The sequence below is a fragment of the Rhinolophus sinicus genome, linkage group LG17 (genome assembly GCF_036562045.2).
Source record: "Rhinolophus sinicus isolate RSC01 linkage group LG17, ASM3656204v1, whole genome shotgun sequence".
Lineage (NCBI taxonomy): Eukaryota > Metazoa > Chordata > Mammalia > Chiroptera > Rhinolophidae > Rhinolophus > Rhinolophus sinicus.
This window is the reverse complement of record NC_133766.1, coordinates 3890033-3913044: the sequence shown is the minus strand read 5'-3', so window position 1 is coordinate 3913044 and position 23012 is coordinate 3890033. Positions and strand designations below refer to the sequence as shown.

Below are 23012 nucleotides of genomic sequence, written 5' to 3'. Positions count from 1 at the left end.
GTAAAATAGCATAAACACGCGACAAATTTGGATACGTAACTTAGACTTTTATATTTAAAATGCTGTCGAAGATGCAGCTCTAAATGAAAAGAAGGGCTTTTCCCCTATTTGTTCACGTAGTCGTGCATGGATATCATTGATCAACACAACAAGCATCAATCCTATTCCTATATTTCATTTTTAAAGATTTAAATATTGAGGAACTACATGCACATGAATAAGTCAATTCTTTGAATGCCTTCCAAGTTATAAGCCCATAGTTACATAGTGATTTATCATCAACATTTACTCAATGGTTGAGCATCTGACACACTAACTGGGTCCTCCATCAAAGTTGATGAAAGGAGAGAAACGGAAACCACTGGACTTGGAAAGGATTTGTTGCGCTATCGTTTGAAGCACTCACGTTCTCAATTCCTGTACCAATATTTTGGACTGTCTCTGTTTGGCACACTAGTGTTTCTTAACATACAGGGGCAGGGCCCCATGATATATGAGTCAGATCAGCAAAAGGTGTGATTTCCTTTGTAAAATGGGAGACGGACACCCACGCTCTCAGGCAAATTGGTTTTAAGAGAAGTATACTCTGGAAGCTGGAGACCTGAACAGAGACCGACTTAAATTTTCCTTGTCTGTGTCCCCCTTGGGAAGTCAGGCTCATCCTGGTTTAAAGATTTCAGCTGTCGCACCTGGCATGGTACTTGGTGAGTGCTGGGCAGAAATGTGGTCCTACTATTAGCTGGTGATGCAACAGAATCCAGAGAGAACACAGTGGGATCAGTCCCCAGGAAGGGACTGTCAGCACACTTCCTGTGCAAATAAACAGGCCTTTCATCATAACTTTATGATTCTCTTGGTGTTTGACCAGAGGTCACGCTGCAGCCAGTTCATTACAGACCTTGCTCATGTGAACACAAAGTATGCTGACTTACCAAAGCCAGTGTGCAGGAACTCCTAGAAAGAAGGGTGACAGGCTCCCTCATCACAGATAACCCCAGGATTTGGGACACGTGCCGGCTTCAGTTATGTCTTTCCCACTATCTGGTCAGGCGGCAGTCAACAGCGCACGTGCGCGCGCACACACACACACACACTACCCCATACACCCTACATCATCCGTCACTGGAGCATGGCCATTCAGCGTGTCTACATAGCAGGTAGCAATCTGGCTGGGAGAGTAAAGAAGCCTCAATTGCAAAGCAAATGCACCATTTTTATGTGGGTGGTTATGTTGGGGTGGCTTTGGAGGGGTACCCGTGCGGCAGCGAGGCCTTGCGATGTCACATACGCTGTCATCTCCAACGACAACGCATGGAATTGGAAGCCTGGAGGTTTAGGAAGGTCAACGAGTAAAGTGGGAAAAGTTCTAGCTTCAAAGTCAGGCTCTACGGCTGCCGTTTAGAACATGTTATTTTAGGCCCTCCAGCCTCAGTGTTCTCATGTGTCACAGGAGGGAGGCGGATAAGATGAGCATGTAAGAACTTACTTGTCTATAAACATTTTGTAATGTTAATAGGTTTAATGGAATCCCTAGAGAAGGGAACGCATGAGAAGTAATACTTGCTATAGATCCGGGGGGTGGGGGTCACGCTTATTATGTATGTTAATAAATATTACATATATATGTGCACACTCATATATGCTAAACTTTGAATAGTATTATAGACACATGCTGAAATGGGAAAGCAAGCGGACAGAATGTGGATCAATAAGACAGAATAGACAGTACAACACACCTGATATAATTAGTGATTTTCACTGTACAGGTCAGATGATATCTGTGTGGGCCAGGGAGGGTTTTCATGTGACTTCCTATTAGTCTTGGGGATGGCACACCAGTTCAAAAAGGGAGATTATTTCATAATAACAATGACAGTATTTTTCTTACACGCATATTACAAAATGTACTGTAGAAGAAAAGTGTTAGTGGCACACACTAGTTACTCAATAAATATCAGTCAGCCGCAGGAAGAAACAACACAGTGTTGGTGCAGCGTCCAACTAGGGGAGGACTCGAAGCAGAGCAGGGACAAACAAGAAGGGGAAAGAGGGCGCGAGCTGCCCCTCCAGGGAAACAGGCGGGGTTCTCACTCACTAGAAGGATTAACTGAAGTTTTTTTGGCCACGTTGATTGCACATGAATACTAAGAGGAAGTGTCCTTTCCTTGTTTCAGGCTGGCTGCCTGAAAACCATCTGGAGCGGGCGAGTTCAGAGCGTGATCTTCGGAACTGCCCAACTTCTTTACTTCGGTGCCCTGATCTCTGGTAAATGTTATGCTAACCCTTCTCGTGGCCCTGAGTCATTACGGCAACTTCTACCAGTAGGAGAAATTAAGGATGGCAGCCCGTTGTTGTGAGGCAGGGGAAGCTGCCCGGGCCCAGATTCCTGGAAGAAAAATGCACCCAACACCATTATGTTGGTAGAAAAGACGTCAAGAAGAAATTAAATGGATATATCCAGGACTGACTTATCCATTAGGGACAGTGGGCACAGGCCTACATTACTCTCAGGGACCCACAAAAATGTTTTCCTTGCTCTAAAAATGATTTCCTTCTAGGTCAAAGAAAATGTTTTACTATATAGTATTAATATATTCGTCTTTACACCGATGCATTTGTGAAATATAGTTTTTAATATATTATGATGGAGGAAGGAGCCTGCGAAGGCCAAATGACCTGGAACCCATGAAGGTCATAATCAGAGAAAGTCTTCTGGCAAAACAATGCAATAAAGGTGTCAGTGAGGAAGGGACGGCCGTAAGTGATTCTCACGCAGGCAGCTGAGGAGAGAGCTGAATAGGAAGAAGACTTTATCAACAGGAAAGGGCCATTTCCAGGCCTGACTGCTGCCATTGTACACCTCCTCATGGGGGAGCTGGCCCTTTCTGGCCGGGTGAGCTCCCGCTGCCTCCTAAAGACGTACTGCATCATTGTGCATTCCTTGGCTGCTTCGGAAGGGCACATTCTTGACTTCTTTTGATATTACAAACCTCTCTTTAAAGGGACTCTTTAAAGCCCTATTCTAACAAGGGACTAAGCAGAGACAGAGAAAGTAATTCATCAAAGACAAACAGCCAAGAGCAGTCGAAGGACTGTAAGATTGCACGTTGGGAAGTCTGATTTCTAACCTGCCTCTGCCACAGACTTGCTGTGTTTCCCTCAAGGAGTATTTATTGGACAGCTGTGAAGTGCCAAGCTCTATGCTCAGGGTTGAGGATCCAGAGCTAAAAAGAGACCAGCATCAGAATTCACAATCTAGCACATGTGGACCATGTCATAGCAACAGACATTACAATACACAGCACCAAGGGAGGTGGAGGTGGGCGCATGGGGGAAGGAACACCAAGCCTACCTGGGGAAGTCAGGGAAAGGAGAGGAGGGAACGTTCAGCAGGCATCAGTGGGGCTGGCAGCCAGAAGAGCTGGAAGAGCACGTGCAAAGGCATGGAAGCAGGAGGTCTGTTTTGCTAAGACAGTAAACATGGCGGGTGATGAGGCTGGGCCAGCAGTAGGCTCTGGATCATAAAGCATCTTGTTCTCCATGTGAAGAGGCAGAACCCCTAGATATGACGCAGCCATCAAGACACCGTATGTGTCACTTGGCTAATTACTTACTATGTTCTCCATTTATAAAAGGAGGAGAAAATTAGATGACTTGGAAGGTCCCTTCCAACTCTGGTATCTTATGATTCCAAATCTTTTATGCCAACGGTCCTCAGAAGAGGACAGTTTCCTTCTGTGACTTCATGTAGACTTTTAAGTGAAAGATGGAAACCACTCCTTTTGCTTAAAACAACTAGATTAGACATAAAAGAGTTGCGTTTGGGTATTCGTCTCCTGGTCAGAAACTCATCTGACTATACAGAAGTATACTTAGGCTCGCAGCCCCCCTTCCGGTTAGGGATGCTAACGAGGTATTCACTCTCCTTTACTTAGAGCTAATGAACCATAAAGAAGTGGCTGCGTGGACCTATAATTACAGCAGCCAAGCCTACTCATGGGACGTCTCCCGGAGTTTCTGCCAGAAGTTCTTCACAGATTTAGTGGCCATCCAGAATAAAAATGAAATCGCCTACCTCAATGACGTCATACCTTACTATCGCTCTTACTACTGGATTGGGATCCGAAAGATCAATAATAATTGGACCTGGGTGGGAACCAAAAAGACTCTCACTGAGGAGGCTGAGAACTGGGCTGAGAACGAACCAAACAACAAAAAGAACAACCAGGACTGCGTGGAGATCTACATCAAGAGCGTGTCAGCCCCTGGCAAGTGGAACGATGAACCCTGCGGGAGAAAGAAACGGGCCCTGTGCTATACAGGTAGGGTCTTCTCTACGCTGACACTTCTCTGTTTAGAATAAATACCATCCCCGGTTCGTTGACATAGCCACTGAGTCAGGAACATAGAGTCACAAAATCAGGGACATGTACACAGGGCAAACTGTGAATCAATCAGCGTTACTGAGCGCCTCGAAAAGCAGAAGGTCAGGATTAGAGAAAACTGGACTTTTGAAATGAGAAGGAAATTTTGACACCGTCCAGCCCACTCTTGTCATTTTAAAGCTGATGCGATAGATGCTCAGGAGGTTTTTGTCTCCTAAAATGTATGTCCAGAGCTCTCTGTCCCACTATGGCCTTGGATAAGAGAGAATAGACGTTGAGAGGGAACTTGGCCCTACCCCAGGAGACACAGTTGTCACTGATACCTACTGGGTGTTGTTTTTAGTTCACGTGTCATAAATCCATTTTGTGTCAGTTAGTCCCCATGAGAACTTCATCAAGCGCGTCCTCCCATAACTCTCATTTTGCAGAAGAAGGAAAGCCTCCGAGCTATTAGGAATCTGCCTGGGCTTCTAAGCTACTTGTTGGCGGAGCCAGTTTCAAACTCACGTTGACTCCAGAGTAGGTGTCTTTTAGCCACACGGGCTACCATACCCTTTGCTTTACATTCTCGTGAGACAATTTGAGAATGTGACCAAGGATCACAAGGGCCTTATAGATTACCTTTAATGGCAACACATCTTCAGGTCTGTTGGACTTTGGTGGGGGTTGGGGGTAAGGAAAAGGAAGAGGTGAATGAAGGTGTGATCCTGTAACTAGATGCTTCTCAGTCTCCCGGTTCCAGACTAAGGAGACGTGCACGAAGGCCTGCTCTTCCTGTGGCCACGCGCCTCGTGCCAGAAAGGATGCCATCTTTCTGATGTGGCTTCCCATTTGGAAAAGCCTCCCACCCTGAGCAGCAGTGGGACGCGGTGGCTGCGGAGTACTGATGGCCCTGAGTAAGGGAGCCCCGGGAACTCAAGCTTCTTCTGTAATAACTCATCTTACAGATGTCCCACTCTGCTATATACGTTTGACACTCTCTCGATTATAAACACTCCTCTCAGAGGCCCTCAACAATAGGGAGCAGAATGCACAGTACAGAGTATTCCCTCCATTTTATCCCTCTTCTCACCCAGGCTCCTAGCTGAGGGAAAACACCCATAAGTAGTTGTCATGTAGTCAGGTCTCATTTTAGAAATAATTTATTTGTTATCAGATATCGGCATTCATGGCCGATACACTCGCTCTCCAGAGGACACTGGGTTCTGCTGTCTAGCTACCTCTGTCTCACCGCAGAGGGGCTGGGTGTGTGCTTCGAACAAGAATCCAGCTTTCCTTCACACGTCCTGGCAATGTGCTCGATTCTGACCCTTCTGTGTCTATGCAGCTTCGTGCCAGGACACGTCTTGTAGCCAACAAGGAGAGTGCGTGGAGACCATCGGCAACTACACCTGCTCCTGCTACCCCGGGTTCTACGGGCCAGAGTGTGAATCCGGTGAGGCAACTGTCTTGTTGGTATTCCTGTGCGGGAGGTGAGGCCGGGAAAGAAACCACGTTGGAGACGTCAGTGAGCAAAGGCTCGTCCTAGGTCCTCGCTGCCATCTGTCAGTTGCTCCTAGACACCCACTCTGGGTTGCAACACTTTATTCTTAGACAGCACGTTTTGCTTAGAAAAATCTCAGAAGGGAAAAAGGGAATGTAAAGGAAGCAAAACAAAGGCCAGTTTCACTTCTTTGAGAGAAAAACCAGTGAAAGAACGATTACTTCCCAGGATGCAGCCCATCCGAAGGGACCAAGATGGCCGGGTTGGGTTAGAAGCCTAGGAAGCCAGGGTGACATAGTTCCAGCTTTCAGCGAACCTGCCCTTGTCTTCGTGCTGCAATGACAACATCATCTTTTGTCCCTGCAGTCAGAGAGTGTGGGGAACCTGACGCCCCTCCACACGTGCTCATGGACTGCCAACACCCTCTGGGGAGCTTCTCTTTCAAATCCCAGTGCAGCTTCCACTGTGCCGCAGGCTACACACTGACCGGGCCCCGCCAGCTGGAATGTCTGGCTTCTGGAAGCTGGACCAGTCAACCCCCACAGTGTGTAGGTACGTAGACCCTTTCCCTTCCACCCCACTGACAACTTGAACTTCAGAGGGGAGGACACGCTTTCTCCATCAAGAAACGCGGGCAGCAGTGAGGATCTACATTAGCTGAGGCATTCAGGTTATTACTAGTACCCGTCGGCCAGGGTAACACTAGTTTTCATTTTCAAGGCATTGTGTACCTGCAGAGTGAGGAAATCAGTTTCAGTCTCGATTCTCGGGCGAAAACATCACATCCTCTCTCCCTTTGTTACTTGCAAAGCAAACAAAGTACAGTAATGGGGACTTAGGAGTCGAGTGTTATTAATTTGATCATTTTGCCTTGCTTTTTTAAAAAGGTAAATAAAACTAAGGGTGTTTGGCTCTTTAAAATAATGGCTGCCGGAAGCACCCTCTAACCAACCGAGTTCATGGTCCTGCCTGTCACTGTGCTGCGCTGTCCTGAGGCTCCCCAGGTCCTCACGCCGTTGCTCTGTGGTTGTTTGTAGCCATCCAGTGCCCTGCCCTGAAGCCCCCGGAGCGGGGAAACATGACCTGTCAGCACCTTGGCGAAAGCCCCCAACACCAGCCCAGCTGCAGCTTCAGCTGTGAGGAGGGGTCTGCCCTGGTTGGGGCCGCGGTGGTGCAGTGCACGGCTGCAGGCGTGTGGACAGCCCCCGCCCCAGTGTGCAAAGGTGAGTCTCAGGCCGCTGGGGATGTGGCATGTCTGCTGCGTCCAGCTCGTGCTGGGAGTACACGTGAAACCAGCCCGCTCAGAGACGCTGCCCCCCTTCTGCCTTCCACTCAGCTGGAGGGGTGTAGCTGGGGTACGAAAAGCCTGTCAGGCTCTAGGGAAAAGAGCTGATTTTTCTAGAAGTAAAATTGAAGAGTCGTCCCTTCCCCCAAACTTATGGCCCTCAGGCAGGTTCAGAACGACCTCATTCAGAAACTGCACATAAGTAGAAAAAGGGTGGTGCCCACATCTATGGCAGTAAGTTTCCTTTTGGAAAAGCGAGGTTTTGGGGTTCTGAACATCCTGGCAATGTGGGTAGAAAGCTGTAGCCGATCTCTCTCTCGGGGGGCTCTTCGGAGGCAGAACTTTACCCAGTTTCAGACGATGCCTTTGTCCGTTTAGCCATTGCGTGTGAGCCACTGGAGAGTCCGGTCCATGGAAGCGTGGCTTGCTCCCCGTCCCCGAGAGCATTTCAGTACAACGCCAACTGCAGCTTCCGCTGTGCTGAGGGGTTTGTGCTGAGAGGAGCTGACACAGTCCGCTGTGCTGACGGGGGACAGTGGACAGCACCAGCCCCAGTCTGTCAAGGTACGGTGACATCGTGACGTCCCTTCTGTGCCTCGCAGCCTATTAGAGGCGCCAGCATCTGTCTTCCACTTACTTACTCATCAGACATTCACTAAGAACCCACCACGTGCCACGCCCTTTGTGCTGGGCACTAGGGACGGAATGGGGAGCAAAGCCAGTCTTAGGCACGTGTCCACTACCACACATTGCGCCTCAGGGTTGGGTTGCATTGATCGGCACGTGTGGGGTGGGTTGGCGTGAAGGAGATGGGGGGGCGGGGATAGGAATGGCGCACGCGGAACAGAGTCATGGACAAGATGTAGGGTCCAGTCCTGTCATTTCCTGGCAACAAGCTTTTGGTCTCTCTGAGGCTCCGTGGCTTCTGTAACATGAGAACACTATTTTCTGCGTTACCTACGTGCTCACGTGCTTGTGAAGTAATGTGCGTGAAAACAAGCTTAAAACTGCTCTGAGCTTTAGAAATGCAGATAAGGATAATAGCATTATCTTATGAATCGTATATATGTGACCTGAGTTTACAAAACGATCTTTCAATGGTTCGTGTTTTCAATTTGTTACTCTTACATGAGAACTAGGCATAGGATTATTTTTTTACAAGGGGTGCCCCACACAGAAGCCGTGTCCCAAAGTATAATACTGGCATCTCGTGTTGCCATTTACTGGGATCCTTGGACAGTTTATGTGAATCCCTTGGTTCTAAGTAAACCCTGATTTAAAAGCGAGGCGGTGGTTGACAGCAGGGTCTTGAAGAGACATTAGCACACCGATGTTTATAGCACATTATTCATAACAGTTAAAAGGTGGAAGCAACTAAAGCGTCCACCAACAAGTGAATAGATAAGCAAAATGTGGTACATACAAGCAATGGAATAGTATTCAGCCTTAAAACGGAAGGAAATTCTGGGACATGCTACCACATGGATGAGCCTCAAAGACATTATGCTGCATGAAACAAGCCAGTCACGGACAAATACTGTGTGATAGCACGTGCAAGAGGCACTTAGAGTAGTCAGATTCATGGAGACAGAAAGGAGATGGTGGTTGCCAGGGGCAGGGAGGCGGGGAACGAAGAGCCAGTGTCTAGTGGGTTTGGAGTTTCTGTGAGAGATGATGAAAAAGATCTGGAGACGGCGGCAGTGATGGGTGTACGTAATGGCAATAAACTGCACACTTACAAGTGGTTAAGCGGCAAACGTTATGTCACGTGTATGTTACCACAGTGAAAAAACTGGAAAATGAAAATGAGGCTGTGGAGGAATAGCTGACCGTGCACCGTGATGGCGAGGCTTAGTGAGGGTGCTGGGATGGACTGGGGGCCATGGTCTGAGAGACAGACACCAAGAGCCCTCTGCCGTGCTTAAAGGGCGGGGTCGTAAGGGATCGCAGAACCATTCTTGTCCCCGGGCAGGTAACCACGTAATAACCCTGAAGAGGTAGGTGGAGGCTCGTGTGAGCATCCGGAGATAGGGTCTCAGTAACACCCTGATAAGCCTTCCTCGTGTTTTCCCGTCTGAGAGTCAGTGTCTGCACCCGACGTGTAGCTCTAATGATATTACCACTATCGATTTCTACTACTAATATTAATAATCAGAGCAGGTGACAGTCTAACTCCATGAGGTAGTCATAATTATTGTTCCCATTGTAAAGGTAAGACTTAACAGACACAGAACCCCTGTGTTCTTTCCACATGTGACCAGCTGTTGTTTTGTGTGATGTAGATCATACAATTTATATTCTGCTTTTTCACTTAACAACACATACTGTGACACCTCCCATGTCTTTCCAAAGTAAAATAGATCATTTTTAGTGACCTTTACTATTCCTTTCATGGATCCACCATAATTTATTTTTAGCCTCTGATAAGTGGCATTTGCGTGTTTTTAGCATTTTGCTCTTACAAATAATGTCTTAAAAACACACAAAAGTCTCTGCACTCATATGCATCTTGATTACACAGCATAGATTCTTGGGTCCAAAAGTATGATGCTTTAAAAATTATTGACACATATTGTGAAAATACTTAACAATGGCTCTCAGCATTTTTGTCATAAAATCCTTCATGTGTCACAGTGATTGTTTTGTCGTCCCCCAGGTTAAACGTGCCCAGATCAGAAGTCCCCGTTCTGGCACTAGAATGGGTTAAGGGGACAGAACCAGTGAGTACTGGACATTACTGTCTCCTCACTCCCTGTCTTCCTCCCTTCTTTACTCCCTAGCATTGCCGTGCCGGGGTCTCACGGCTCCTAACAAGGCCCAGGTGAGCTGCTCCCACCCCCTGGGCGCTTTTAGGTACCAGTCCACCTGTCGCTTCACCTGTGACGAAGGCCTACTCCTGGTGGGAGCGAGGGAGCTGCGATGCTTGGCGACTGGGAACTGGAGCTCTCCTTCTCCAGAATGCCAAGGTAAGAAGGATTGTCAGTGGGATTTTAAAAGGCTGCATGTCAGAGGTGGTAACTCTCTAGCAGCCAGAAACTTGAAATGGACTAGGCAATGAATAAACACTTTCATCCTGTAACCCAGTGATTCTGAACGCAGACGCCTTCAGGGCTGGGCCAATAACCCAAGTGGCAGGGCGTTGTGGGGTGGGAACAGCCCTGCCAACAACGGACCTGGGCCTGTAGCAGGACCTGCAGCTCCCTCCATGAGCAGGTGAACTGCTTTCAGTGGCTGAACACAGTATTTGGAAACGCCAGGGTAGAAAAACGGCTTGAGGATGGCTGTCCCAAGGGAGACCTGGCACTGTCCTCCTGGGAACCACAGAGCATCAGATGGAATGGGGACTCCCAAGGGGGTCACAGTAGAACGGGAGGGGCAAGCATCCTCTAGTTCTGTGTAAGGCTAAAGAAACAGACTTAGGATACATGAAAAAGTGGTGAAAAGAGGAAGAAACTAATCTATACACGCAGGTTAAAAATTCTCGGAACAAAAAAAGTACAGATTTCACTCATGTGGGATAGAAAACTGAAAGCAACAAACAAACAGAAACTCATACACACAGACAACAGTTTAGTGGTTACCAGAGAGAAAGTGGGGAGGGAGGAGGTAGAAGAGGGTAAAGGGGGTCAAATATATGGTGACAGAAGGACATTTGACTTTGGGGGGTGAGCACACAATGCAATAGACAGATGATGTATTACAAAAGTATACACTTGAAACCTACATAATTTTACTATAATATAATTTTATTATATTTTATTATATAAATCTAATTAAAATATAATAAAATACATTGAAAAAAAGTGCATATTCAGCATAAGCATTTATATCTGCTTTGTACATGACATAAAACGAAACCAGTGTGTTCTATCAATATCGTATGAAATCCATTGGCTCTAGTCACCGTGTTTGGGGGCTGAAGGATGGAGATATGCTTTTCATGTCCCTTTCCTTTTTCCATTCAATGTTTCCATTTTTGTTGGCAAATACTGCTTTTAAATTGCGAGATTTTCATTTATAAAAGCTAGAGGAAAATAAGAAAATAGGGAAATAAAAATCCTCTTAAATACCCCCACCTTAAAATATACACAGTCAGCATTGTTGTATGAAGTCTTCCAATATTTCCCACCCACTTTCCCCTCCATGCAATTAGGATTTTTATGACACTTCCACAGTTTTACTAAAATTAAACAGGTAAAATACCCGATAATTCTGCAGTGTTGGCTGTTGCCTTTCACTTTGCATAGGCTCTCAACATGGGGGTGAAAGCAGGTAGATCCGTGCTTTTCATGGAGAGGAAGACCGCTTGCTGTTCAGGGTACACACAAGCACACACACACACATGTACCACTGTTCAGTTAGGTCAGTAAATAAATGAGTGAGTAAGTGAGTGAATGAGCTCAGCAGCACTGGGTGTCCTTGATCCCCAGGCAGACAGTGCACAGAAAGCCACTGGAGCTGGGGTTGGGGACACCTTCTGAGCTGGGTCTGGATAGACCAGGGTGAGGCTTGTGACCTTGTCCCCTCAGCTCTCATCCTGGCTCCACTGAAGCCTGGATAAGTGGCAAAGTCCACACAGCTTTGGGGAAGAAGGTGGGGTCCCTGGCGAGGGCTGGTGCAGTGACCAGAATTGTCCTGGGCCACCTGCTGCACGGGGCACAGATTACACCTCATTGCCCCTTTCTGCCCGGTTGTGGGCATGTCACAGCAGGAGGGTGACATGCACCACGGCTTCCGGTGAACTTCCAGTTCCCTTCTGCTTTTAGTGCTTTGTTTACTCTGATTGCACTTTCTCCTCTTGTTGCTGGGTGAGCATCAAGTGAAATACCCACATGTGGGCTGGGCAGAGAGGTACCGGGAGGCATGCAATCCGCTAGCTGTTGTAATACTTCTGAGAGAGTATATCAATTTCCCTTTTCAATGCCCCTCCCACCCCTACGTACCCACCCAGCTATCAGAAGGCATGGCCACAAAAGAGCTGGAAACGGACTCCATGGCACAAGACCCTCCCAATTTGTCCTTACAGATTATATGCTTCTTGACTTGCTTCCCCCACTGCACCACCACCTCCACCACAAACACATACACACACACACACACACACACACACACACACACACACACTGAATACAAAAAGACTTTTCAAGTGGCAGAAAATAACTAGGTCTTCGGAGAAGTTGATCAGATTGGGGGAAATGTGGTTGGAGAGGGGAAGTGATGAAGGGAAGAGAAAGGTATAGAAAATGCTCTCGAAACCTCAGGCCGTTCGTCAGTGGCTGAAGATTCAGCCATAGTGCCACCGTCCCTGGCCTAAAGCCATTGCACTGCTCAGTCAGGTCAAAGAGTGAAGAAGAAATACCCCACACCATGTGTTCTCTTAGTCTTCACTCTTTAACGTCAACATGTTTAATCTGGGCTTTATCATTGCATTAATCAGCAGAGGGTCATCTCACCAGCTATTAACATTTGCATGCAGTCTTTTCACTTTTGACCCTTGTAAAAATCCTGGGAGCTATGTAATGCTATTCTCCACAGTTAAAGGGAAAGCTACTGAGGCTCTGAGAGGTGAAGTGACTTGCCCAAAGTCACAGAGCAAGTCCCCTAGCACCTCAAACTCTACAGGTATAAACTGTGGCAAAGAACTGGGAGATCTAATTTACCTTTTTTTGCAAGTCATTTGAGGCTGGTCATTGCATGCAGGATGAGACGGGTGGAAAGAGCATTTGCAGGTGGTCATTTCTATCAAGAGCCTATGTTGTGTCCATGAATTAAAAACTATTTTTAAATTTAATTTTTACATCTAATTTAATTAGCATATTTAAAAAAATAAAACTAAGGATCCCTTCAAGGCAAGGATGATTATTTTCCCAATTTCCTAGATGAAGCAACTGAGGCTCAGAAAACTCTTTGTGCAGAGACACACTGCTAGTGAGTAACAGAGCCAGGATGTGGACCCATGGTCTTGACACCACTTGACTGGGGAAAGGACATTTGGAGGGGAAGGAAAGCACTGGCCTCCATTTTCCTCTTTCCAATCGCTTGTCTTTGTGTTCTGGTAAGGTTATTAGGTCTGTTTCCAAAGAAGAAAGTAGCCAGGAAGCAGCCACTTTCACTCCTGTCCAGAGGCCACTGAAATGAGCTGCATCACTCTTTGCAAACAAAGCACCAGCTCCCTTTTAAAATTACTGCAAAAGCTCTTGGAGGGTGAGCGTTTCAGGCTATCAATCAACTGTAAGCTGCTGCTATGTTACATGACCTCGAACTGGTGATAAAGCACGACCAAACTCAAACAATGGTTTCTGACCAAACGCTGCCCTGTGTATGAAGCACACACACCACACACACACACACACACACACACACACACACACACACACACTGATTTCAGGTTGCTGAGTTCTAAAACAACCTCTTTTCTCCTCCTCTGCCACCTCCATGGTAGCCATCACCTGCACACCTCTGCTAAGCCCTCAGAATGGAATGATGACCTGTGCCCACCCTCTGGGAGATTCCAGTTATAAGTCTACCTGCCAATTCACCTGTAATGAGGGATTCTCTTTATCTGGGCCAGAAAGACTGGACTGTACTTCGTCTGGACACTGGACGGGTTCCTCACCAACGTGTGAAGGTAGGATTATGGGTCTGTGTTTTCTCACGGCTTCTTAGGTAACGCCACAGAATGGAGAATCATTAGGGATTTGTGTAAAACTGTCTGAAGCTTAAAGGAAACACACTCTCCACCAAGCATGGTGATCTCGACTGATAGCAGCTTCTCTCTCTCTCTCTCTCTCTCTCTCTTTCAACAACTTTAGTTAAACATTTCATAGTTTTATAAACTGCCTGCACGTCGTATGACATTAGATGTTTACCACAATTCTGAAATAGTGAGGAAAGGCAGTATCAGCTCCATTTTACAGATTAGGAAACAGGTTCAGAGAAGTCAAGTCACCTGTCAAACTTTGCACTACGAGTGAGTGAGAATGCTCAGCTGTGCCACTGGAACTTCCATTTCATTAGAGTCTTTCTCGACCACTCTCTTCACAATTCATTCCTCCATTCGCCTTCACCCAGCACACTACACCCCAGACCCCGAGTCTATTCAGGGTGGATGTGCTTTCATCCCAGCCCCTCGAGAATCTCACAGCCTAACCCCTGTGTACTGCTCTCCTTCCCCCGCTTCCATATGGATTATAAATTCCTTGAGGGAACTTACAATTGAATTGAAGTTTATCACTCACTGGTAATATTTACTCAAGCACAAGCCCTACTGATAATGAATTAGTGGAATTGTCAAAGGTGGGGCCTAGATCTTATCAGTCTTTGGTTTCCCCAAAACATCTGGCTGACACAGTACCTAGTACACAGTATCCTCTAAAATAGAAATTTACTGGATTAATTAATTCACAGCTCATGTTAACTTTCAAAAAGCACCACTGTGCCAATTTATTGTGCAGGGTACTCAGCAATAATGAGACCAGCACAAACAGCTCATATTTATTGCTTGTGTAATAAGTACTGGCTGTTTCATATGCAGCATCGCCTTCAACCCACACCACCATCTTGAACGTGGTTGTTTTTATCTCCGTCTTAAAGATGGAGACGCTGAGGCTTTGAGAGGATAAACAGCAGACAAAGGTCACACAGCGAGGAAGCAGAGAGCTAGGATCCAAAGCCAGGTCTAGTCTGACGAAAGGGCGGGCGTGTTTCCCACTACACTACACTGCCCCCCAGCGGCAGGGCTTCTAAATCCTGGGGCAGTCACTAGTCAATTTTTTCTTTTCCACTCCCCGGGGTACAAATACAATTGCTGAAATGAACTTTAGAAAGAGCAGTGCCTGGTGATCAGACGAGAGAACGTGTTGATAGAAATTCATTAGCATTATATGCAAAACAGCTAAAATATTATATATTCTTCTGTGTGGAATGCTCACTAGATTCATATCCCAAGATCTGCATTGCTCTCCCCGCCATCATGTGCCATTTTAGAAAGTCATGTCACGCCTTTAGATACCTGTTTTATTGGTTCCAAAAGGAAAGGAGTGGACAAGATTGTCTCTGGGGGCTCTTCCTTGGTCAAGAATTCTGAAGGTTAAAGGGCATAAAATGCTAACATCTGCTGTCAGAAAGATGGATTACAAGCCGCCCAAGACAAACTCAGGGGTGACGGCAGGAGGTCTTCATCGCTCACTCACTCATGTTTCACTCAGTCATGTATTCCATCGACATTTATCTTGAGCCCCATTGTCCCACATTCTGCTTTAAGGTTAAACATTGAAAATATCCCTAAGAATGATCTCACTACAGTTTTAAGTCATATATGCAATCAACATGGTTGTTAAATCTGTAAGCTTTGAAGCCCCTGTTTCCCCTTATGACTTCCGAGCCCCCCTTTCTCCACGAGAAGAGGCCCAGCTCTGCCCAGCGTCTAGAACCAACCCTGACCATGGAAGGCAGCTTGAGCCGACGAGGGGCCTCAGCACTGTTGGCTGTGTCTGAGCCCAACCTTGGGCTCTGGCTTTTTATACCTGTGCTTCTACCTCCTTCTCCATTATTTGCTTCTTCACTCCAACATTTCTCTGACTCCATGGGGATTCCTAGTCTTGATTTTTAAAGTTTGAGTTTAGAACGCCCAACTTAAACGTATTAGTTACACCCTATCTTGTTTCCAAAAAATTCTCAACAAATCTGTGTTCCACTCAAGTAAAAAGAGACAATAAAAAGAAACAGAGAAGAGTTGACTAAATCTATTTAAAATAATAGGAACCAATACGTTGTGAGTTGATGGTGGAGTGCCAGGGAAGCCAAGAATTCATACCTACTTCAAGGATTACAGAAAACACTAGTACTGACGCTGAAGGTAGACAGCACTGCCTAGAAAATCCATGACAACAGAGCGCTAGGCATGTGATAAGAGCAACCCTCGTCTGTCTGCTATTTCTCTTATAGTTACTCAGTTTTGGGTAAAGTTTTACAAGAGGCTCACGGATAGGACCACTTTTAAAAGTTACTCACAGAGCTCATGCCCTCGTCAAACAAACATCTCTTCCTCTATGTCTGCAGCAGACCCCTCCACCCCAACAACTTCCTTGGTAAATCCACAAATTGAATTCAGCCCGTGTTTGCTGGGTGCCCACCAGACACCACATCTGAGTGAGGCGTCCATATACCTCACTCAGCAAGGCTGCCTCCTGGACGGGAAAATCTGCTTCCTTACATGACTCAACGTCAAACCCTTAAGGTTATTTAGAGGCCTTTGGTTGCACAAAGTTGGTTTTTGCATAAGAGGGTCCAGAGACTTTCACAGATACAAAGGGCTGCATCTATAATCTTGGCAGAGCGAGGCCGACAAAACTGAGACCAGAGAAGGATCTCCCAGGTGACTGAATGCTGTCATCATTCTCTCTGTGTACCTGGGGTGGCTTGAATCGATTTTTTAAAACAGTAACTGTTCTTGGTTCTTTTCTCACCAGGTTAAAAAAATTTGTCAGAAGGCATCCAAATTAAGTTGTGCCCACTAACTTATTCGTTCACTTGACAAATATTGTTAGAAGTCCTACTATGGGCCAGGCCCTGTTCCCTGGAAAACAGTGTTGGAAACAGCTGACAGGGTCCCCACTCTCAGGCAGCTAATGTTACGCATTTTCTTGGGTTTAAATATGAAATCCTGGGAGATTCTTAAAAAGTTATTTTAGTGACAATGTTCATAGATGATTTAATGTCTGTGACTTACACCGACAGATATACTTAATAAATGTTTAATAAATGGAGCTGATCTGCCAGATAAGGATTTATCAATGACTCAAAAATCTGAGACTACTAAACTGAAATTCAGGATGTTACTTTGGCTTTTGGAATGCATTCACACCATATGCATCCACAATCCTTCAGTGAAGAGCCTGTCACTGAAAAGCCCATGAGCCAGTATATAAAAGCCAAACATATCACTTTTCTTTTTTCTATTAAAATTTACTGGGGTGACAACGGTCAGCAAAACTACACAGGTTTCAAGTGTACAATTCTGTAATATATCACCGATGTATTGTATTGTGTGCTCACCACCCAGAGTCAGTTCTCCTTCCATCATCATACATTTGACCCCCTTTACCCTCTTCTATGTTCCCCTCTCCCCGCTTACCCTCTGGTAACCACTAAACTGTTTTCTGTGTCTATGAGTTTCACTTTTCCATGAGGCCACGCAGAGGACTTCAAGAAGTTTGTTTTGTTTTCAAAGCAAAATAGCTAGGCAAAATGAGCCTTATCTGATGAAAGCATTGCTTTCAGAATAGCCTTGGATATAAAGAAAGAATAGTCACTCCATTTATCAATAATCCTATATTTGTTGCTAAATAATAACCTTATGTCAGAGAATTTAATGGGGATATAGACATGATGCTAAGAGAAATATGTAACTGCAATAATTTGTAAAAGAAATTTGTGGCGGAAATGGTAAGTAAATTAAGATTTTATTTATTCATCCACTTTGGCAAATGGTTGGGGAGCACCACTTGAGATCTTGCCATGTGAGCTGCAAGGACACACAAAGATTTATGGTTCTTGGGTTTTAGGAGCTTTCCAACTAGTAGCAGAGGGAAGAAAAGACACGTGATATGATAGCATATGTGTCCAAACAAAAAGCTGATGTGCTCAGGGGAGAAGACCTCAGGCTGCAGTGGTCAGCAGAGGCTTTGGCGAGGCTGTGTTCAGTTGGATCCTAGCGGATGGGTGTGATTTTATTCAGGGGAAATAGAAAGGAATTCAGGGCAGTGTGAGCCAAGAACCAGAGGCAAGAACCCAGGTCAGTTCAGGAAATTCTCTACACTGATGTAGCTTGGCCGGGAGGTTCTGAGTTTTCCTGCGCCTCGGAGTTGTGCTGGAAAGAAACAGCCTGGGATCGAAGTGGAGGAAGCAGTGCAGGACAGAAGACGACTGCTGTGCATTTAGATGGGTTGGATTTGAGGAGACAGCAGGATACCTAAGAGGAAGTAGTGTCGGCAGAAGTGAAATCCTGGGCTGCACTCACACAGATAGGACAGTGAGAGCCGAGGGAGCGCCGAGGTCTCTGGGCACAAGGTGTACGGGGGAGAGGAGGAAACTGAGAGCCTCTGACTGCTCCAGCCCTAGACCTGTTCACTGTTGCGTCTCCTACCTGTACTCCCCTTGCCAAGCCCGCCATCCCTCCTCCCGTCCCCTGCAGTAAATGGTCTGTCGCATTGATTGTGGGATGCCTTCTGCCTAGCGAGACACCTGACAGCAGGTACTCAATAAATATTGAATATATGCAGGAATGAATTTGGTGTGAAACAAAGTTTCTGGAGAAACTGGAAGACTCTGACATTCTTCATTTGATTCTGCAGCCATCAGGTGCCCAGAATTATTTGCCCCAGAGCGGGGCAGCCTGGATTGTTCTGACGTTCACGGAGAATTCAACGTGGGCTCCACCTGCCATTTCTCGTGTCACAAGGGCTTTAAGCTGGAGGGGTCCAACAATGTCAAATGCACAGCTTCTGGAAGATGGACAGCACCTCCACCAACCTGTGAGGGTATGTAATATACATCCGCTAGGACAGCTCTTCTGGAAATTTCTTCCACAATAGTAACAAATAGTTCTTACTGTGTGACAGGTTTATATTACATTATATTATTGTTGTTATTATTATTATGATAGCACTAATTCTTGGTATGAAACAGGGTCCAGGCGACATAGAGTATGTATTTTAAAAATGGATAGGGAGCGACAGGACTTTTTACATTTGTGATAAAAGATACATTGATTCTTGTGCAGAAATTTTCTTTCATGACTTTGGCCTCTTTTTCTCAAAGAGTTGCATTGGGTAGATGGATTGGTCTCCATTGCTTCATTGCAAGGAGAGAGTACAGGGGTGGAGTCACTGGCCCAACTTTTCAAAGAGCTGAAGTACAGAGAAGTTCTCTCTCTGTATGAAAGGAGTGGACGGCAGTTATTCCACGACAGCCCTCACTCTGTTATGCTCCTTTGAATTGGAAGCTCCCTAAATTGAAACATTTTCTCCCAACAGGTGCAGCACCAGCTCCTTCGGCAGAGGTGCGATGCCCAGCTCTTATCACTCCGGGCCAGGGAACAATGTCCTGTAGGCATCGCCTGGGGATCTTTGGTTTGAATACCACGTGTTACTTTGGATGCAAAGCCGGATTCACGCTCCTGGGAGACAGTGCTCTCAGCTGCAGGCCGTCAGGACAATGGACAGCATTCACGCCGGCCTGCAGAGGTGAGGTGAAAGGAGGGGACGGGTCCTATGCTAACTGCGCAGGCGGAGCATACTGGCATTGTACCTGCCTGCTGAAATTCCGCCCAACCGCAGGGCCCACCTCAAGTGTCCGCTCCTCCATGAAATCCACACGAATCCCAATTAGAAGTAATATATGGCTAGCACCTCGCTTCTTTCCTTTCTTGTATCACAAACGAATGCCCTGGTACTCAAAGACCTAAGGGAGAAAACGTTTGTGAATGCCTGACAATGTGTCGGAGCAATAAGCACGCTAAACATGAAACCAGCTGCATGAATTGTGGACTACAAGGTGCAATTCTATTAATCATGTGACCGTGTAAGCATCCATATCTTAATAACAGGAAGCTCAATGAAAAGACCCAGCACGTGTGATGCTCTGAAGAGCTCTGAGCCTGCACGTGCAGTACCACGTCTCTCTCACCTGTGCAGTCCCCGCAAAGCAACGCACAGTGCTTTGCAAATGTCACTGTTGCCCAACAAAGTTTATTTGAATTAAGTTTAATATCCTGCGCTGTGGTTTCCTGTCCACAAATTAGGGAGAGTAGCCTGCAGTTACCTGAAAAACAGTTTAAAGAGGGCGGTGGTCTCTACTTCTTTCAAGCTTCCAGAGTCCAGCTATGCTGAACACTTACAACAATATTTTAATAAACATGTGCCGACATGCCAGTGAATTGCCAACTGTAGTCAGAATAACCTTCAGAAGAGCATTTTCGAGAAGGAAGCTTTTATCAATAGTGTTTTTCTAGACAAGATCGATCGATCCCTCAGCAGGTATTTGTTGGATGCTGCTATGCGTCCACCCTAGGTCTTTGGCCGCCAGGCTCCGAGTGGATGTCTTAGTCTGCGTGATGTCGGCCGAGCTTGAGTGAGCGTTGGAAGTGCCTCATCTTTCTGACCTTTTCTATTCCACGTCACCTGCCGGCAAGGCTAGCCAGGTTATAAACAAAACCACAATCTCTTTTACCGTCACTCTACATGTTTGTTTTTCCTGCGTTCTTTTTTCCTGCAGCTGTCAAATGCTCCGAGCTACACATCACTGAGCCAATGGGCATGAACTGCTCCAACCCTTGGGGAAATTTCAGCTATGGATCAACCTGCACCTTCCATTGTCCAGAGGGTCAACTGCTGAATGGCTCAGTGAGAACAGCATGCCAAGAGAATGGCCAGTGGTCAACTACCATGCCAACCTGCCAAGGTATAGTTTTCACATAGTTCAGGAAGTCACGTGTGGAAAATAACAAAAGCAGTGTTTTTTCTCTGTGTGTTCCTGACAGTGATCTCACTTTCCATCACTGGGTTTTCCCTGCCTTTACACGTTTCACATGAATCGAGCAGAATCTTGCCTTATCACAGCAGAGGGAATGAAAATCAGTGACTCTATGCAGACAGTCACCATTCCTGTTTCAGAGCTCAGATTTGTGACAAAAACCCTCTCATTTCTTCAAAGTCTATGGGTGATACATCTTGAAGTTCCAAAATGCTTTCAACTGGAAGTTATTTCCTACAGATCCCTAATTTATCTCAGAACTTTAACGCACCTCTAAAAACAGGGATCTTCCTTAATGAAGTTCCCTCTGTTTGTTTTATCCTTCATCTTTCTTATTTTTTTTTCTCATTTTCCCTCCTCTATAGCTTGTCATGACTACTTTTTGTTTTATAACTATATCTTTGATTGCAAAAAAAAAAATTACCCATGGTTTATTTTATTTGCCCAAACTTCCATTTTTGTGTCTACCATTTCATGAGTTAACTCCTTTTATTATATCCTTAGCATAACTCCTCTGGAAATTGTGGTTACTATTTACATGTTAGGGATGAAATATGGTCTTTATGACCTTCTCTCATGCCAGGCTATCGGCAGCGCCAGGACCTTAGACGATCCTACCTGATCTCACCGCTTAGAATTCTTAGCGCCTTTCTGGGAGAAGGATGGCTTTGTCCACAATACACGCCTAAGTCTTGCATGTGTGTGTGTGTTTGCTTTGCAGCAGGGCCACTGACCATCCAGGAAGCCCTGACTTACTTTGGGGGAGCAGTGGCCTCTACAACAGGTTTGGTGATGGGTGGTACCCTCCTGGCTCTGCTGAGAAAGCGTTGCAGACAAAAAGGTAAATAGAAGGGCATCTTCTCCTTATTTCCTTCTTTCATGTGATTTGGGATGGGGTGGTGGAAGCCCAACTTCAGTTGTTCGTGTTTGAAAACATTTGCATTAGAAGAAAACAAGGCCATGAGAAGTGATCTTGAGAACTGACTGCCCATCAGAATCACCTTTATTAAAATACAGGGAGATCTGGAGATGGGCCTGGAAGTCTGAACTTGTCAAAACCCTCCCATTCATATGCACCTCGGCATTTGGGGGCCTCTGGTGTGGGTACCCTTAGTTGTCACCCAAACTAATTAAAATGGTGTCACGCTTCTCGCCTTCGTGCATTCTCTCCACCATTCTTTCATGGATCAGTCACTTATTGACCAGGTAGTGGGACCGTGAATGATGGTACCTGAAATGAAGGAACGGATAACCCAGGAGGGGCGATACACACGTGAAATCAATGCTAATATTGAAAAGTAAGACTGCGTTAGGACACAAATACAACCTGACTGTCACTGGAACACAGACTAGAGGTGTCCCAACCAGACTGCTAGGTCAGAAAGGGTCTTTTAAGCGTAACTTTGAAGACTAAGAGAGATGTTGCGAAGGGAGAGAAAAGGAGTGGAAACAGAGCTCCAGCAGAGAGAACGGTGTGCAAAAAGGCCTAGGAGGGTGCGAGAGCTGGGAAAGTGCTGTGTGCAGCAGTCTACTGCATCTGAATCAGAAAAGGCTTGTGGAGGAACAGAGAAAAGCAGCGAGAGGTGTGAAGAGCTGCTGCTTTACTAATAACTTGGTGTGAAACGCTAAGAGACACACATGTGCTCATGCAAACGTGTGCGTCAAGTGTAGGACGAAAGCAGGGAAGGGACCAAAGTGGACAAAGACCCTGTAAGGGAAACTGTGCTTATCAGACTGTTCATCATAAAGAACGGCAGCCAACGAAAGAGGGGAACCATGTCTTTGGGGTTAAAACATCCTTGGCCTGTCTGCCTCACATGCTTAGCCTGTCCATAGTTTAGAAACTTCTCATAAGCAAACGGGGCTGTTCCTCGTCATTCCTCATGGAAAGTAACCAGGGGCCTCAGCGGGGTGGGGGATGCGCAAATCCAGTGGCTCTGTCAGAAGTCGGTGACACAGTTGCCATGGAGTTGAGGAGTTTCAACACCTACTCTTAACTGCTCAGGGCGGAGCCACTTGCTCCCTTCCCTTGCACTCTGACCACTTACGACCACCATTGCACGGAGGCTGGTTTTCTAAAGTGCCTTCATAGACTCTCCTGGGAGTGGGCGAGTAGCACAATCAACAAAGAGTGACACTGTTTAAACACCAGGGAGCCACAAGCAGCCCTTCCATGCAGCATTTGCGGTTGCTTCCCCCAACCCCAAAGGCAGAGGCAGCAGCGCCAAAGACCGCGATCCCAGTCTCCATAAGCATGAATTCCACTGTCCCTGCATTTCCCCCCAGCTCTTTCTTTCATCTTAAGACATTTCTAGGGAACCCTCTG

The 23012-nt window shown here is 46.2% G+C and overlaps 2 protein-coding genes across 5 annotated transcripts in view; one reads left to right on the top strand and one right to left on the bottom strand.

Moving 5' to 3' along the window:
- Positions 1-23012, bottom strand: part of FIRRM (FIGNL1 interacting regulator of recombination and mitosis) — a 236653-nt gene that overhangs the window by 131583 nt on the left and 82058 nt on the right. The gene's annotated exons all lie outside the window — the stretch shown is intronic.
- Positions 1-23012, top strand: part of SELP (selectin P) — a 32997-nt gene that overhangs the window by 6757 nt on the left and 3228 nt on the right. Inside the window, exons 2-13 of the mRNA XM_019747378.2 lie at positions 2175-2265; positions 3936-4322; positions 5713-5820; positions 6235-6420; positions 6906-7091; positions 7532-7717; positions 9934-10119; positions 13596-13781; positions 18508-18693; positions 19189-19398; positions 20429-20614; positions 21408-21527. Coding sequence (XP_019602937.2) covers positions 2175-2265; positions 3936-4322; positions 5713-5820; positions 6235-6420; positions 6906-7091; positions 7532-7717; positions 9934-10119; positions 13596-13781; positions 18508-18693; positions 19189-19398; positions 20429-20614; positions 21408-21527 — 2218 coding nt within the window. The remainder of the gene's footprint in view (positions 1-2174; positions 2266-3935; positions 4323-5712; positions 5821-6234; positions 6421-6905; positions 7092-7531; positions 7718-9933; positions 10120-13595; positions 13782-18507; positions 18694-19188; positions 19399-20428; positions 20615-21407; positions 21528-23012) is intronic.